This window comes from Gossypium arboreum, chromosome 10, assembly GCF_025698485.1.
Source record: "Gossypium arboreum isolate Shixiya-1 chromosome 10, ASM2569848v2, whole genome shotgun sequence".
Lineage (NCBI taxonomy): Eukaryota > Viridiplantae > Streptophyta > Magnoliopsida > Malvales > Malvaceae > Gossypium > Gossypium arboreum.
The window spans coordinates 124,895,756-124,914,969 of NC_069079.1; the positions used below are offsets into that span (position 1 = coordinate 124,895,756).

At 33.4% G+C, this 19,214-nt stretch overlaps 1 protein-coding gene and 1 long non-coding RNA gene across 2 annotated transcripts; one reads left to right on the forward strand and one right to left on the reverse strand.

Annotated features, from left to right (window-relative positions):
* On the forward strand, positions 1–573 carry LOC108488201 (uncharacterized). The gene has a single exon (XM_017792494.1). The coding sequence runs from the start codon at positions 1–3 to the stop codon at positions 571–573; it is 573 nt and encodes a 190-aa protein (XP_017647983.1).
* Positions 574–10,664: 10,091 nt separating this feature from the next.
* Positions 10,665–13,084, reverse strand: LOC128282272 (uncharacterized). The gene is made up of 3 exons (XR_008272493.1): positions 12,875–13,084; positions 11,917–11,958; positions 10,665–10,910 (listed from the first exon to the last, which is right to left on the reverse strand). It is a non-coding gene; the product is annotated as an uncharacterized LOC128282272 (long non-coding RNA).
* Between the last annotated feature and the right edge of the window lie 6,130 nt (positions 13,085–19,214).

Genomic DNA, 19,214 nt, shown 5'->3' on the forward strand with positions numbered 1-19,214 from the left:
ATGTCGGAAATATCTTCTATCGCAGAAGGAGTTGATTTAAGACAAAGACGGTGGATCGAGCTTCTGAAAGATTATGATTGTGTTATAGACTATCATCCGGGAAGAGCTAATGTTGTAGTTGAAGCATTAAGCAGAAAAGCTGTAATTGAATTAAGAGCAATGTTTGCACGGCTTAGTATCACTGATGATGGGAGTCTTTTGGCCGAATTGAAAGTAAAACTGGTAATGTTTGATAAGATTAGATCAGCTCAGTTGGAAGATGACAAATTATTGAAGAAAAGAGAGATGGTACAGAATGGCACAGCAGAAAATTTTAGTATTGATGATTGTGGATGCTTGAGGTTTCGAAATCGAATTTGTATTCCAAATACTTCTATGCTTAAAGAGTTGATTCTACGGGAAGCTCATGATAGTTCATTTGCTATGCACCCCGAAGGCACGAAAATGTATCGAGATTTAAGAGAATTATACTGGTGGCCAGGGATGAAAAGAGACATAGTAGAATTTGTAAGTAAATGTTTGACTGGCCAACGGGTAAAGGCAGAACATCAGGTTCCTATTGGATTGCTTTAGCCTATTAATATTCCTGAATGGAAATGGGATCACATCACGATGAATTTTATTACGGGATTACCGTTGTCAACAAGCAAAAAGAATGCTATTTGGGTGATAGTTGATAGACTTACCAAGTCAGCACATTTTATAGCAGTCAGGACTGATTGGTCGTTGTAGAAGCTTGCAGATGTGTATATTCGAGAAATTGTTAGATTACATGGCATTCCGATATCAAAATTTCAGATCGAGATCCTTGGTTCACATCGAGATTTTGGAGACAGTTACATGAGTCGTTGGGTACTAGACTTAGTTTCATACAGTTTTTCATCCCCAAACTGACGGACAGTCCGAACGGGTAATTTAGGTACTAGAAGATATGCTTCGAGCTTGTATTATTGATTTTGAAGCAGGTTGGGAGTGATATTTGCCACTAGCTGAGTTTGTCTATAATAATAGTTTCCAATCTAGTATTCAGATGGCTCCGTATGAAGCGTTATATGGTCGAAAATGTAGATCACTAGTATGTTGGACGGAGTTGAATGAAAGAAAAGTAATTAGGCCAGAATTAATTCAAGAAGCAGAAGAAACAGTCAAAAAGATCAAAGATAGATTAAAGGTAGCTTTTGACAAAAAAAAGTCTTATGCCGACTTGAAACGTCGAGACATTGAGTATTTAGTTGGAGACAAAGTATTTCTTAAGGTTTCTCCTTGGAAAAAAGTTTTGAGATTTGGTTGGAAAGGTAAATTGACCCCACGTTTTATTGGGCCGTATGAAATAGTGGAAAGAATTGGACCAGTTGCATATCGATTGGCTGTACCTTCTGAATTACAAAGGATTCATGATGTTTTTCATGTTTCGATGCTACGAAAATATAGATCAGATCCTTCTCATATAATTTCTACAGAAGATATTGAAGTTCGACCTGATCTATCATATGAAGAAGAGCCGGTTCAAATTTTAGCACGGGAAGTGAAAGAATTAAGAAATAAAAAGGTTCCTTTAGTGAAAGTCCTATGGAGAAATTATAATGTTGAAGAAGCAACTTGGGAACCAGAGGAAACTATGAGAATACAATATCCTCATCTCTTCTCAGGTAAATTTCGAGGACGAAATTTATTAAGGGGGGAGAAATGTAATGACCCGAAATTCACGGGCACCGGAAAAGTGAGTTATAGGGCCTCCGTCTTAGTGAAATAAGTTCGAAAATAATTATCAAAAATATTTATGAGCCTAGTGGTGTGTCTAATTAGAATCTAATTAGGTGAATTTAGCTTAATTTAGAGAAATTAGTAAAAAGAACTAATTTGAATAAAGGGTAAAAGTTTAATTATAAAGCAATAGAAAATAAAAGGATTAAAATGGCAATTAAGCCATTGACTACAAATGAGGCGACATATTGGTGAAATAAAATCAAAGATTTTTTTAGGTTTTATATATTATAATGATTATTATTATGGTTTTATATTAAATTATTATAATTATTAATTAACATTATGGTTTTATATTAGATTATTATTATTAGCATTATTATTAAATAAATTAAATAGTGGATAATTGTATGGTAATAAAATATACATGTGTAAAAATTACATTGGTACATTTGTAATTTAAATACTTAATTACTTATAATTTAAGTAAAAAGATATTTGTTAAATAAATAATTAAATTATTAAAATTATGAGATTTTTGTTTGAGAAACAAATTAAATAGTGACAATGGTAATAAAATTATTGGTCCAAATGTAAAAATAAATATGTATCCAATTGTAATATTAGTATTTGTTATGAAAATAGATTAATTAAATATAAAATATAACATAAAAGAAATAAAACAAATGAAAAGCAAAAGAAAAAAAAAAGAAAAAGAAAAAAAGTTACAGAGAGCATTCGAAATAGGGGAAAGAAGAGAAGAAAAAGAAAGAAAAAGGGAAAATAGGGTTTTTGAAGCTTGGAGTTAATTTTGTAAGTCAATTAAGTCCTTTTTAGTTAATTTTGAAGTTTTAGAAGCTTTAAAACAAGATTTTGATGAAATTAAGTTGATAGTTCAAGAGTTCATATGTTTCCAAATATGGTTCATGTTGGACAAATTATGGAATTAGGGATTTAATTGAATGAATTCTAAGTTAGAATTGATAAAGGGTTAAATTGTAAAAGAAGCTATAAGTTTTGTGTTTTAGGAAATTAAATTCAAAGAAATTTTAAATTAGGGTTTTATAATGAACATTAGATTGTTAGGGTGAACACGGAAGAAAATTGAATAGAAATGAAGTATAAATTAAGTTAAACAAATAATAGAGTTAATTAGGATTAAATGAGAATTAGGGAATAAATTGAATAAAATTCAATTAATTATCAAATTAATGCTATAATTAATAATGTAAATTGTTATTATTATTTTTTCAGTAGCTAACAAGGAAAACGAGGCATCGGCATCCAAAGGAAAAGAAAAGATCGTTGAGGAGTAAATTCGTATTCCGGGTTGTATTACTATAACTCAAACTATTTATTAAATGTATATTGAATTTATAGTTATGGAATAATTAAGATAAGGTAAGTATTAAATTTAAATTTAAATATAAATATGTGTGAAAATTAATTTGTATATGAATTAAGATTATAAATATTTGAATTGATTGAGTATTGAAAATTTTTGTGTAAATGAAATTGAAATTAGAAAAAGTAAAATAATACCCTATTAATATATCGGACTAGATTTGATACAAATGGCATGCCATTGGATTTGTGATTGGATGAGGAGATTTGTAGTTCGGCCGAGAAGATGTTTCTGTTATTATATACTTCGGTTTATCTGAAGAGGCATTTAATGCCTTATTGGTGTGTTTGGGAGGATATATTATACTGGTGTGTTATGGAGGATTTACAATATTCCAGGTGTGTTTGGGTTGGATATTCTGGTGTATTTGGATGGAATCCAGTATACATCATAGTCCGAGCTTTGTTAATAGGGTAAATAATTGAAATGAAATTTTGAAAATGAGATTATTTATTTTAGCACTATTGAAAAGTACGAGAAAGAATGTATGAACTAAATTATGAATTGAGTTAGTATGAGAAAAATGAATTATGAATTTAAGATTTATGAAGTAAAATAATTATATATAAAAGTAGTTTAAATAATTATAAAATTTATGGTTGATGTTTGTAATTTATTAATGTTAAATAGTCTTGATTTATAGTAATACCACCGAGTATATCCATACTCAACATCGGTTGTTTCCGTGCCCGAGTTAGTAGAAGTCAAGTGTCCCTCGACATCCGAACAATCCCGACTCAACACAAACTTGGTGATATATATTTTTCTTTTGGGTAAATGTGGCATGTACATAGATGTTGTTTAGTCACTTGAATATGTATATTACTCTGGGTAGTGAAGGATGAATTATAAGATTTAGATGGTTAAATGGAATGGTAAGGAAAGTACATGATATTTTGATACATGAACATTAAGTTGTTAAATGAATGAAGTTTTTAATCAATTTTGAATGATGCTATGATAGTTATTAAGTTAAAATTTTGTTAATGATATAAATATTAGTTATATGAATGTGAAACATTGGTGTTGGTTGTTTTGGTTTAAATTTGCAGGAGGTTTAGGTAAAAATAAGCAGAAATGCTGCCGAAATTTTTATAAAAAAAAAATTTCAGAATACTCGAACAAGTCCCGTTCTACTTTTAATACGTGTTTGAACTTCGAGAGTCCAAGATAGGGACTTAATTATTATATTATACTATGAAAGTTATATTAATTGTAAATTATTCGTAAATTGTCTGATATGTCCAATAATTGTAGCACCCCAAACCCAGCCCAGAAGTTATGGCTGGATCCGGCATGCCACATCAAAAACGTTAAAAAAAATTTTGCATTCTAAGTCCAGAAAATCGTACTTGATGTTCAAAAGATTAATTTCATTATAGGTTAAAGTGAATGGAAGTCATGCACCGTAGGAAACCGGAAAAGAGGTGGTGAGTCCATCTGATTGCTAAAATACCAAGCTCCTTCGGATCCAATCCTAAACATGCATACCGCCATTGCCACACCTTAACGTCATGGATATTTCTAGGAAACCGATTTGATTATGTCATTTTTAGAAAAAAATGATTAATTTTGGAAAATACTTTCATTGCGGAAGCTTTGCTTGTTGTCGTGTTATTTTGAAATCAATTGTTGTTTTTGAAAACGCTCCCTAAAGCTATCCAATTTCAACAGTTATAATAAGTAATACCTATCTTAGTAATACATATTAAAACCATCAAAAAACAATTAAGCGGCCTTATTACATTGCCCAAAAACTTCAAACGTAAATAAAAGGATGTCCAGTTCACCAGAAGAAAATCAAACTTTCAGAACGGGTGGCCACTCCGAATTCCCTCACAGCTCCAAGCCCACTATGGTTGGGGATTTCTGCGTGGATGAAAATAAAATGGGTGAGTTTGGGGAAACTCGGTGTGTAAGGAAAACCCATTCAAAGCCCAAGTCACTCAAGCCTATTGGGCCAAAGCCCATTCAGTAATGATGGTCTTGGGCGAGCCCTTTCAGATTACAATAAATTGGGCCTTAGCCCTTATTCAGATAACAAGATGGCCCATAGGCCCATTTCAAAATACATGCAACATCAAGAAACATATGCAAGCCCATTTGGGTAATAGGTGGTCTTGGGCGAGCCCTTTTCATTACAATAAAGCGGGCCTTAGCCCTTATTCAAATAACGATATGGCCCATAGGCCCATTTCAAAATACATGCAACATCAAGAAACATATGCAAGCCCATTTGGGAGACTACTCAACCCACCAACCATTACACTCCACCCGTACCAGCCATACACTCCATGTGGGGAATAGCTCAACCCACCCATTAACACTCCACGATTCTTGACCTTTGTCGCTCGATTAACGATAAATTGAGGCAAAGCCTCCAATCGTGGACAAGCCACTTTCAGATACTTCCTCCGTCAATATCCCAATCCCATGCATCGATGATAACAACATGGCATGCGATAAATAACAACGATCAAACATGCATTTAAGTCAATTTAACCACAGGGTATTTCGGTAATTTTGCACCTAGGGGTATAACAGTAATTTTCCATACATAGGGTATTATAGTAATTTAACTACTTTTAGGGTTTTTCATGCATATTCCTACTTTTCACGTTCTAACAGAATCACGTACCGAGGGTTTTTACCGAATTGGGCCCGTTGGCTCATCATTCCAATTTTGGCCCATTAAGCCCAAAAATATCGAGGGCACAGAAATCATGCACTTTGCAATCCAAACATTGCAGCTTACCAAAAACATTAATCGATTTACCTCACGAGCATTCGACATTTCAAAATCTACAAAATACCGATTTTGGCATTTCGACTTTTAAACTTTTGCCGATCTAGACTAAGAAAGAGGGTGTTAGTTACACACCTGTTTGCGACGATATGCTGACGAGATTCACACACGAACCGCCTACAATTGGATTACTAAGACGTTAATCTAACTATTCAAATACAAACTACGTATTAACCCCTTACAATATTCAGTCAACCACACCTACATATCATAGTAAGCTTATAAGAAATCAATAAGCAACTCATTAACAAATTTTTGTCAATGTTTACCACATAATCATAATTTCACTGCAAGCTGTCTTTCTGAGCAACAGTAACTAAATCATTTATACCTGGAGCTACGAAATTCAAAATCAAGTGCCGTTAATTTTCCCTGAAAATAGACTCATATATCTTCTATCCATAAAATTTTCAGAATTTTTGGTTTGTCCAATCAATACCAGATTTTTCTTAAAGCTTCCCATGTTTCACTGTTTGACTAATCTGATCACTCTTCATTACGAATCAAATTTCTCATTGTACAGAATTCAAAATATGTTCTCGTTTATTTCATTAGAAACTAGACTCAATAAGTTTTAATTACATAATTTATTCAGCTTCTAATTCTTCTCCCACAATTTATGGTGATTTTCCAAAATCACGTTACTGCTGCTGTCCCAAGCAGATTTATTACCAAATCACTCTTTCACACATACCTTGCATGCATGTTATTTAAACATGTATATCACCAATCAATCATCACATATCTATGATTTTACTTAAGTATAATCTCCATTTCATCATTTGAAAGCACAACATGTTAGCTGATTTTTCCCTTTAACATCTAAGGCACATGCATGCTCATTTGTTTGGCTCAACTTCACCTATCTTCCATTTTTCATCAAAAGAACATGAAACAACAACCATTTCCTTCATTTTAATTCATGACTAAATGCTCACAACACAACTAAAAATCAAAATATACTTCAAGAGTTAAGGTAGAATCAAGAAGAATTCATGAACCTCAAAATAGAAGCAAGGTACCAAGAACTTACCTTCAATTTTCCTCCTCCTAATGACCAAATACTCAAGAGCTTTCTCCTCTCTTTTCTCTTCTCTAACTTTCAGCTATGATGAACAAAGATGGACAAAACTTTGATCTTTTCACCCCTTTTTCTTTTAATAAAACTTCATATTTCATCCATTTAATTTTTTAATACAAAAGACATGAAATTCTTATCATGAAACATTTACCTAACCCATTATCATGAAACATTTACCTAACCCATTATCATGGAACATTTACCTAACCCATTATCATGGAACATTTACCTAACCCATTATCAATTTGTATCAATTTGTACCATAAATTATGGATATCAAGTGCACATTTTGTCTACAACAACATGATGGCTGGCCACTTCGTGTAAAATGGGAGGTTTGTCATGCAAATCCTCCTATTTTGCACTTCTATTTATTTGGCCACTTCAATTTAGCCTATAGCATTTTCAAACATTTTCACATAGGTCCTATTTCATAATTTCACCCACTTTTTCTTATGGAACAAAAATTAACTAAAATTGCCGGGTTCTATCTTAAGCTTAGGCTTTCTAGAGGCCCACTAACATAATTAAACCTATGCCAACATTCACAAGATTTCCGAAAATTGGGGCGTTACAACTCTACCCTCCTTAAAGAAATTTCGTCCTCGAAATTTACCTAATCAAACAGATGAGGGTATTCTTTGTTGCAACGTCTCTTCCGCTCCCAAACTCGAAGTTTGCCCTTCCTTAACTTGTTGAAAACGAGCGACCAAAGACTCATCGTTCAACTATTTTTCCTTAATCTGATCCACCCAGTTGGCCTCACTTGCAACTCACCAGCAGACTTCCATCATCATACGAGACTCAGACGAGCAAACATTGCTCTCGGATCGAATCTGATTCTACGACTTAGAGCATCGCTACCACATTAGCCTTACAGGTGATACTCGATCGAACAGGCATAATCCTTAAGCAACTCAATCCATCTCCTTTGCCTAAGGTCCAGCTCCTTCTGAGTCAACAAATACTTAAGACTCTTATGGTCAGTGTATATAATACACCTTTCTCCGTACAAGTAATGTCTCCAAATATTAAGTGCAAATATTACTGCTGCCAACTCTAAATCATGAGTCAAATAGTTTCCCTCATGAGGCTTAAGCTATCGTGATGCATATGCAACCACATTACCCTCTTGCATTAACACGCAGCCCAAACCCACGTGTGATGCGCCACTGTACATAGTAAAATCATTCCCAAACTCTGGCTAAATTAACACAAGTGCTTCAGTCAGAACTTTCTTCAACTTCTCAAAAGCTTCTTGCTACTTCTTAGTCCATACAAACGGTACTCCTTTCCTTATGAGTTTTGTCAGAGGTGCTGCCATCACAGAAAAACCTTCCACAAACTTTTTGTAGTATCCTGCCAATCCTAGGAAACTCCGTATTTTCGACACCGTCCTAGGTGGCTTCCACTCCAAAATTGCTTCAATCTTTCGAGGGTCCACCTTAATCCCTTCGGCAGAGACCACATGTCCTAAGAAGGTTACCTCCCTCAACCAAAATTCACACTTGTTGAACTTCGCAAAAGTTCCTTCTCCTTAACACTCATGACACTATACGGAGATGCTCATCATGTTTCGCTTCAGTTTGAATATACCGGGATATCGTCAATAAAGACGACTACGAACTGATCTAAAAATGGTTGGAACACACGATTCATCAAATCCATAAATCTGCAGGAGCGTTAAATCACCAAATGGCATAACCAGAAACTCGTAATGACCATACCGAGTCCTGAATGTCGTCTTATGGATATCTACCTCCTTGACCCTTAACTGATGATATCCAGATCGAAGGTCGATCTTGGACAATACAGAAGCTCCTCTAAGCTGGTCGAATAGATCGTCAATCCTTGGTAGTGGATACTTATTATTAATCGTCAGTTTGTTCAATTGGCGATAATCAATGTACATCCGTATCGTACCATCCTTCTTTTTCACGAATAGCACTGGTGCTCCCCATGGAGACACGCTTGGCCCAATAAAGCCCCTATCCAACAACTCTTGAATTTGAGCCTTTAACTCCACTAACTCCTTCGGTGCCATCCTATACGGTGCGATGGACACAGGTGCCATTCCAGGCAACAAGTCTATTCCAAACTCAACTTCTCAATTCGGAGGCAATCCTGGAAGCTCTTTTGGGAAAACATCTTGGAACTCCTTTACGGTCCTAACCTTATCCACTGTCAGTCCCTCCTCTTCTGGCTGACTTACAAATACAAATTAGGCCTCACAACCTTTCCGAATCCACTTTTCGGATCTTAATGCCGTCACCACATTGGACAAATAATCCCTTCTCTCACCTATCACCATAACCTCCTCATCCTTTGTAGTTCTTAACACCATTCGTTTAGCAGCACAATCCAGAGTCGCCTTATGCTTAACAAGCCAATCCATTCCCAGAATGAGGTCAAACTCTCCGAACGGTAACTCCATCAGATCTCTAGGAAAAACCTTACCTTGAGTTTCTAAGGGTACATTCCTATACAGTTTGTCTACCCTAATCGAGTGACCCAAGGGACTTAGTACAGGTACCCCACTCACAATCTCCTCAGAGCAGTCCAAGTCGTCCATAATCCGTTCTGTGGCCTCCAACCAATATTCTGCCACATTCGGGGCTATACCAGACACGCCCTTAAAGATCTCCGTTCCGTTAGTCCCGAAGTCATTCAGAAATTGATCCCTGAATTTCATTGCCCGAACTTACTCCGGCAGCCCTTTCCAGAACACGAAGCATTGCCTGTGACAGGGCATCATCAACGGCACTGCGGTCATGAAACTCTACCTCTGTTGCCGGTGGTACCGGTGCATCCACCGCCGGCATATGTTTCGAAGACGAAGATCTCGCTTGAGCACTTCCTCGGCTCCGTCCACGGCCACTTGTACTCATATCGTATTATCTTGATTAAGAATTTTTATGCTTCAATTAATATTCTAGTGTTTATTACAGATGTTTTATGAATCAGATAGTAGTTCAGAGTTTGTTTTCGCAGAATCGAAGTCTAGCTACAGTTTCAGTCTCTTATCAGATTTTCCTATGTTCAGAATCATCCTATCTAGAGTATCCTAGTAGGGTTTCAGTACAGACAGATAATTCAGGAAAATATTCAGAAAAATTCAGAATACTTACAGACTTGAGCCGGAGATTCGGAATGCCACCTTCTAAAGATCTAGATTTTGAAAATCAAGTTTTTCGTATTCTTTAAAAAATTTTCGTTTTCAAAAATCTTTGTTTTTGTAAACCCATTCCACAGCCGAGTTGTTGCAACCTAGGCTCTGATACCACTAAATGTAGCACCTAAACCCAAATTTGAAGTTATGGTTTGGATCCGGCATGCCACATCAAAAACGTTAAAAAAAATTTTCCATTCTAAGTCCAGAAAATCGTACTTGATGTTCAAAAGATTAATTTCATTATAGGTTAAAGTGAATGGAAGTCATGCACCGGTAGGAAACCGAAAAAGAGGTGGTGAGTCCATCGGATTTGCTTAAGTACCAAGCTCCCTTCGGATCCAATCCTAGACATGCATACCGCCATTGCCACACCTTAACGTCATGGATATTTCTAGGAAACAGATTTGATTATGTCATTTTTAGAAAAAAATGATTAATTTTGGAAAATACTTTCATTGCGGAAGCTTTGCTTGTTGTCGTGTTATTTTGAAATCAATTGTTGTTTTTGAAAACGCGCCCTAAAGCTATCCAATTTCAACAGTTAAAATAAGTAATACCTATCTTAGTAATACATATTAAAACCATCAAAAAACAATTAAGCGGCCTTATTACATTTAAAAGCCCAAAAACTTCAAACGTAAATAAAAGGATGTCCAGTTCACCAGAAGAAAATCAAACTTTCAGAACGGGTGGCCACTCCGAATTCCCTCACAGCTCCAAGCCCACTATGGTTGGGGATTTCCTGTGTGGATGAAAATAAAATAGGTGAGTTTGGGGAAACTCAGTGTGTAAGGAAAACCCATTCAAAGCCCAAGTCAGCTCAAGCCTATTGGGCCAAAGCCCATTCAGGTAACAGTGGTACTGGGCCAGAGCCCTTTTCAGATTGCAATAAACTGGGCCTTAGCCCCTTATTCAGATAATAGTATGGCCCATAGGCCCATTTCAAAATACATGCAACATTAGTAAACATATGCAAGCCCATTTGGGTAACAGTGGTACTGGGCCAGAGCCCTTTTCAGATTACAATAAACTGGGCCTTAGCCCCTTATTCAGATAACAGTATGGCCCATAGGCCCATTTCAAAATACATGCAATATCAAGAAACATATGCAAGCCCATTTGGGAGACTACTCAACCCACCAACCATTACACTCCACCGTACCAGCCATACACTCCATGTGGGAATAGCTCAACCCACCCATTTAACACTCCACGATTCTTGACCTTGCTGCTCGATTAACGATAAATTGAGGCAAAGCCTCCGATCGTGGACAAGCCACTTTCAGACTTCCTCCGTCAATATCCCAATCCCATGCATCGATGATAACAACATGGCATGCGATAAATAACAACGATCAAACATGCATTTAAGTCAATTTAACCACAGGGTATTTGGTAATTTTGCACCTAGGGTATAACAGTAATTTTCCATACATAGGGGTATTATAGTAATTTAACTACTTTTAGGGTTTTCATGCATATTCCTACTTTTCACGTTCTAACGAAATCACGTCGAGGGCTTTTACGAATTGGGCCGTTGGCTCATCATTCAATTTTGACCCATTAAGCCCAAAAATATCGAGAACGAAAATCATGCACTTTGCGGTCAAACATTGCAGCTTACCAAAACATTAATCGATTTACCTCACGAGCATTCGCTTTTCAAGAATCTACAAAATACCGATTTTCGGCATTTGACTTTTCGCTTTTGCCGATCTAGACTAAGAAAGAGGGTGTTAGTTACACACCTGTTTGCGACGATATGCTGACGAGATCCACACACGAACTGCCTACAATTGGATTACTAACATGTTAATCTAACTATTCAAATACAAACTACGTATTAACCCCTTACAATATTCAGTCAACCACACCTACATATCATAGTAAGCTTATAAGAAATCAATAAGCAACTCATTAACAAATTTTTGTCAATGTTTACCACATAATCATAATTTCACTGCAAGCTGTCTTTCTGAGCAACAGTAACTAAATCATTTATACCTGGAGCTACGAAATTCAAAATCAAGTGCCGTTAATTTTCCCTGAAAATAGACTCATATATCTTCTATCCATAAAATTTTCAGAATTTTTGGTTTGTCCAATCAATACCAGATTTTTCTTAAAGCTTCCCATGTTTCACTGTTTGACTAATCTGATCACTCTTCATTACGAATCAAATTTCTCATTGTACAGAATTCAAAATATGTTCTCGTTTATTTCATTAGAAACTAGACTCAATAAGCTTTAATTACATAATTTATACAGCTTCTAATTCTTCTCCCACAATTTATGGTGATTTTCCAAAATCACGTTACTGCTGCTGTCCCAAGCAGATTTATTATCAAATCACTCTTTCACACATACCTTGCATGCATGTTATTTAAACATGTATATCAACAATCAATCATCACATATCTATGATTTTACTTAAGTATAATCTCCATTTCATCATTTTAAAGCACAACATGTTAGCTGATTTTTCCCTTTAACATCTAAGGCACATGCATGCTCATTTGTTTGGCTCAACTTCACCTATCTTCCATTTTTCATCAAAAGAACATGAAACAACAACCATTTCCTTCATTTTAATTCATGACTAAATGCTCACAACACAACTAAAAATCAAAATATACTTCAAGAGTTAAGGTAGAATCAAGAAGAATTCATGAACCTCAAAATAGAAGCAAGGTACCAAGAACTTACCTTCAATTTTCCTCCTCCTAATGACCAAATACTCAAGAGCTTTCTCCTCTCTTTTCTCTTCTCTAACTTTCAGCTATGATGAACAAAGATGGACAAAACTTTGTTCTTTTCACCCCTTTTTCTTTTAATAAAACTTCATATTTCATCCATTTAATTCTTTAATACAAAAGACATGAAATTCTTATCATGAAACATTTACCTAACCCATTATCATGAAACATTTACCTAACCCATTATCATGGAACATTTACCTAACCTATTATCATGGAACATTTACCTAACCTTTTATCAATTTGTATCAATTTGTACCATAAATTATGGTTATCAAGTGTACATTTTGTCTACAACAATATGATGGCTGGCCACTTTACATAAAATGGGAGGTTTGTCATGCAAATCCTTCTATTTTGCACTCCCATTTATTTGGCCACTTCAATTTAGCCTATAGCATTTTCAAACATTTTCACATAGGTCCTATTTCATAATTTCACCCACTTTTTCTTATGGAACAAAAATTAACTAAAATTGCCGGGTTCTATCTTAAGCTTAGGCTTTCTAGAGGCCCACTAACATAATTAAACCTATGCCAACATTCACAAGATTCTCGAAAATTGGGGCGTTACAATAATGCTTCATAACCTCGTCCCGGCGACGCTTTGGTGTTAGGGGGTGTTACATTTTCAAATTGGGTGACCAAATCAGAACGATGGCATAGTTGAGTGGCCGTTTGTATAGTTTACCTTAATTTTTTAAAATTTAAAAATATTTTTATAATTTTTATACTTTTTAAAATAACTTTAATAGTTTTTAATTTTTAAAAATATTTTTATATTTTTGAATTTTAAAATTAAAAATTAATTAATTTCTTACATGACAATCCAATGTATATCATATCAACAAAGTTAACAAACGCTAATTTTTCTATCCATTTTGGGGTGATTTAATAAATAACACAAATGTAAGGGATAAAAAATAAAAATTTAAATTAAAGGCTAAAATGACTTTTCCTGTAAAGATGAAAGGTCAAAAATTATTATACCTAAATTTTATTATATAATAATAAATTTTCTTTTATATATATTTGATGGAGGAAAATGGAATTAGATGAAATTGAATCAAGATTTTCATATTTACAACATATCACTCTTGCTTGAATTGAAGGGTATAAGAAAGTAGAAAAAAGGCAGCTTTTTGTTTTGGATATTTGGAGGAGTTTAAGGTTTTCAAATTTTAAAATTAAATTTATTCGAATAAAAATATTGAATGATTTCGAAATTTATGAAGAATTTTAAGAGAGGATTTCGCTTGGCTCAAATTCTTCTTTTTGTTTAATTCTAATATATTTTCAATATTTTATTTCATTAAACATATTTATAGATTTACAAATCCAATGATTTACATATTAAATATTTTTGTATTATTTTATTTTTAATATATATATATATATAATTATTCTTTTTAATAATTAGTTTTAATTCAAACAATTAGGATTGCTGACATTTTAAATTAATAAATTAAAAATTTTTAAAATTTTAAAATTATTCAATCAAACACACCATATTCTTTAAAGTATAGTTGAAATATTTAGTATTAATGTTATAAAATTACAATTAAATAAATAAGAAATAATAGTATAAAGCTGTGATACATATTACTCTTTTATCTCTTTCCAATAAAAGAATAACAATTACCGAGATTATTATTTGCTAATAAATGGTGGGATAAGACTTGAAATTAATGATATTGAAATCAAACGGAGCTTTATTTTGGGTTAATTGTAGGTTGGAAAAGTTAGTGTTACAACATTTATTAAACTGTTTTATGCATAATCGACAAAAATGAAGTAAGAACCAGCATCCTAGTAGTTCAATCGGGTATCTGGAGCTAATACCATCAACATCATTATCAATACCAATGAAAGGATCTATTTTAAAGAATAAACCATAACCTACAATTAAAATACTTCCTTTTAAGTACTCATCGGATAGAATAAGGAACAACGACAATCCTTGAATTACATCTCCAACTATTTCTCCACCTAAAATGGAAAAAAAACAAAGAAAATATCCAACATCCCACTATCGAAACACTGAATTTTGACACCTGATATGCGATGCACATGAACACCATTAAAATGAAAATAATTGTTGAAAATATACAGAGTATTCCCGATGTTAGAAAGATAGGGGCTATGAAAGATATTGATTGATCGAAGCACATTGCAAGAAAGGCAAGTAGTACCTGAGGTGCTATCCTGAAACCATGGGGAAATGGTTTAAGCAGGGCTAGTATTAGGAAAAAGGTTATTATGAAGACAATTTAAGTTGGAATATAGAAATGAAGAAAACTAGATTGATCCATGACTGATTTCCCTGGTATTGTTGAATCATATGATCCTTTGGACGTTGAGGTATTTTCACCTTGCCAAACACCACCAGGGGGGCTTAGACTGGCTTGGTAGGTTGCAACTAGAAGTAGTCTTAAAATTACTAGTAAGGCATTGCGGTCCTCGCCTGATATATTATCTATATTGTGAAAAATTAGTGATGATGCCTGTTGTTCCAATAGGGTTGGAAGCGTGTAAATTATTGTACTAAAAAATCACACAAAGTTCAATTCTCAGGAAAGAGAGGTGGATCACAAAGATCTCTTAAGTACCAAGTCTTTCCTTAGTCAGAATATCCCTTCTATCGTAATTTAATAACACAATTAAATACTACTATTATACCCTCAAATATTGAAAGAAAAATAGGACAAGAAAGAACACAAGAGATTTAACGAGGTTCGGTAAATTATACCTACGTCCTCGGGCACTAACACCAGATGATAACTTCACTATCTCCAAAATATTACAAACAAATAGAATTCCTTAAGAATTCTCAAATGGGAGAAGAGAGAAAACTAAGTGAGAAAGAATAGTTAAGATGTTTTGAAATGAGAAATGGGAAGGCCTATTAATAGTTAAAATTCAAGGACCAAACCATAAATAGTCCATTATCTCAATGACCAAAAAAGAAATTATCCCATGTCAAAATTTCAAGTCAATTTTAGGTGCAAAATCTGCACCTCCTATTCTTGACATTTTAGTCAAAATTGATGGCTACCCTTTAATTTTCATGCAAATGTTGCAAAACCATGCAATTTTCAACAATCTCTACCTTGAAGATTTGATTGGTATAATCACATCTTCACACACTTCCTTCAACTCCCCAAATCCAATAAAGCTATCTTTTGTAGTGCCTCCAAATGCGCTCATGAGCGCCATACACCTGAAGGTGCTCAAATTCTTAGGATGTTAATCAAGTTCAAACAATGATTGAACTTGATTGTTGTTACCACCTGTTGTAGGCCAATTTTGGCCCACTTACACCTTAAACCCGAATGACCCATTTTAACCTAAACCCACTAACCTAAAATAAGACCCAATTACCCATTAGCCCAAAACCAAACCCAAACTAATTAAAAGAAAAAGAAACCTAGCAACCCAACCTAACCCTAGCCCAAACAAAATCAAAAAAAAAAAAAAACCCTAGCCTTCCCCCTAGCTGCCACTTCTGTCCCATCACCTCTGTCAACCCCCATTCCACCGTTCCACCACCACCTGTAAAACAAAGAGAACACGCAAGCAGTAAAAACAGATTAGAGAGCAATGTAGACGGCTATATAAGCCGAACAAAGTAATGTAAAAAGGGGATTTTTTTATAGGATTCGGACAAAAAAATTGAATACAAAAGGAAGAATAGATTCAAATACTAAAAACATAGCAAGCTGATCAAAAACCAATTCATCACACAAAGGTCTTGTTCTTTTTAGTTTATTTTTTATCTTTACTTTCTTCTTTCGCATATATACGCCTATTTCTTTTATTTTTCTTTCAAAAAACACATATATACATAGACATAGATAAAAAAAATAAAAGTAAAAAAATAAAAAAAATAAATTTTTTTACCTTTTTGGCCATGTGTACAGTGGCTGGCGCCGTTGCCGGCAACTGTGGATGGCGGTCGGGTCGAGGCCGGATTTCCCACCAGATTTCCCACCAAAAATCGCCCAGCTCTCCCTCTCTCCCTTTTTTTTTTTCTGATTTTGAGTTACAAATGATTTTTTTCTGATTTTTGAGCTATTTATAGTGCTTAAAAACGACGCCGTTTTAACATTAAAACCCAGGGTACAAAATGACGTCGTTTTGCCCTGGGTCGGACCAATCCGACCATACCTGCTAGGACCCGCGTGTTTTTTTAAGGAAAGGGTAATTTCACTTTTAGCCCTTCCGCATTTTCATACTTTTACAATTAAGTACTTTTTCAATTTTTAATTTGGCCCCATAATTTTTCACGGTTTTCAATTTAGCCCCCACTGATACGCTGCGTTTTGATGGGAAGGAGTAATTGCTGTTTTGATCCTCCTAGGTTACGTGCGTGTTGTATTTTGATCCTTTTTCTTTATTTCTTTTTAAAATTGCCCCAAAACTTCGCTTTTGTTTCAAATTTAGTCCTTTTTTCAGATTTAAGTTTATTTTCATATTGTCTCTGCTATTTTATTTTATTTTAAATATTATTTATATTATTCTCATGATTATCATTCTTATTATTACTGTTATCTTTATTCCTTTTATTATTTATTATCAATATATTATTACTATAGCTACTATTATTATTTCTAATATATATATTACGTACATATTTTAATATTATAATATATTTATGTGATATTATTAATAAGTTGTTTTTAACATTATTAGTATTTATATTATGTATATATTATGTAAATATTCTAATACTATATTATATATATATATATATATTCATATTATTATGTATATATGTTTTAATATCATATTTTTATATATTGTTATGTATATACTTTAATATTGTTAGTTATATATCTTTTATACTATTGTACGTTTATTTCTAATACTATATTGTATATTCCTAGCACCATTATTTTTATGTATATATATACATACTTATGTAGCATGTGAATAGTTTTTTATATACGATTATCATTTCTAATATAGGTATATATTGTATATATTTTATATATATATATATATATATATATATATATATATTATGTACATATTTTAATGTTTTCATGTATATATTTCTTATACTATTCTATGTACGTATTTTGATTATCTTATGTCCATATTTATTATTAATATATATTTTCTTTCTTATGTTTTTATTATTTCTAATGTATTGTATATGTTCATTTTATATATATTATATATACATCTATTATGTATATGCTTTAATATTATTATTATGTATACACTTTCCATTTCTATTATTACATATATTAACACACACATAATATATATATATATATATATATATCTAGCATTATTAGTATTTTTTTTAATATTAAGTTTACGTCACATTACTTATTATTCTTATATGTTTATATGTGTTCGTTCTTATTTCGCGTTTAATAATATTGTCATCATGTTTAATATCGCATGCATTGTTATTGTTTTAATATTATTATCGTAGTTATTATTTGTTTCGACGTATTTCTAACTCTGTTATGTTTTGTTACCTCCCATTTTTTTATCATCTCGCTATTCACCGCTTTAAAGATTTTTATTCATGTTTTTTATAATTTCAATAAATAAGGCAATGTACCAATTTAACATTAAGCCATCGATTTCATCGCTATGTTCGGTGAAATTCGCCGGCTCGTGTTAAAGACGAAACACCCTTCTAAAAAACCGAAAACTAAAAATTCTCATTTTTTAATTAGATCACGATTAAATGTTAAATTGAATTCTTTAATTAGATCACGATTAACTGTTAAATTGAATTCGTACTTTTGAAAATCAAGATAACACGAGTTTAATAAAGATACCAATTTTGGGCGTCGCGAGGGTGCTAATACCTTCCTCGTGCGTAACCGACTCCCGAACCCTATTTTTCTCTGGATTTTCACGTAGACCCAAATTTGGCCTTCATTTTTGTTCAAGAATAAATTTTCTTTTCAAAAAAGATGATTTATTAGGTGTCCGATCTCACCTAGAAAAAAGATCGGTGGCGACTCCCTTTTTAATAAAACCGAAAGTTGGTTTTCAAATTTCCAATAAGTCACCTCAATTAGCGATAGAAAGCAAAAAAAAAATTACGTCGCTACAGCTGGCGACTCCACTAGGGACCCACTTTTGAGAGTCGAGTCGAATTAAACACGTGTTGTCAAAATTTTTGAATTTCCTTGTTCAAATTAATATTTAGTCGTGATCCTCAAATTTTGTTTTCAAAAAATCACGCATTTGCATCATGTCGTAAATATTTTTCTAACTTGTTTTATCTTTGCTTTTCAGCTCTAAGTTTTTATAGTTTTAGTT

Excerpts from the sequence above, each read along its gene's own strand:
- LOC108488201 (XM_017792494.1), top strand. The coding sequence starts at position 1 with ATGTCGGAAATATCTTCTATCGCAGAAGGAGTTGATTTAAGACAAAGA.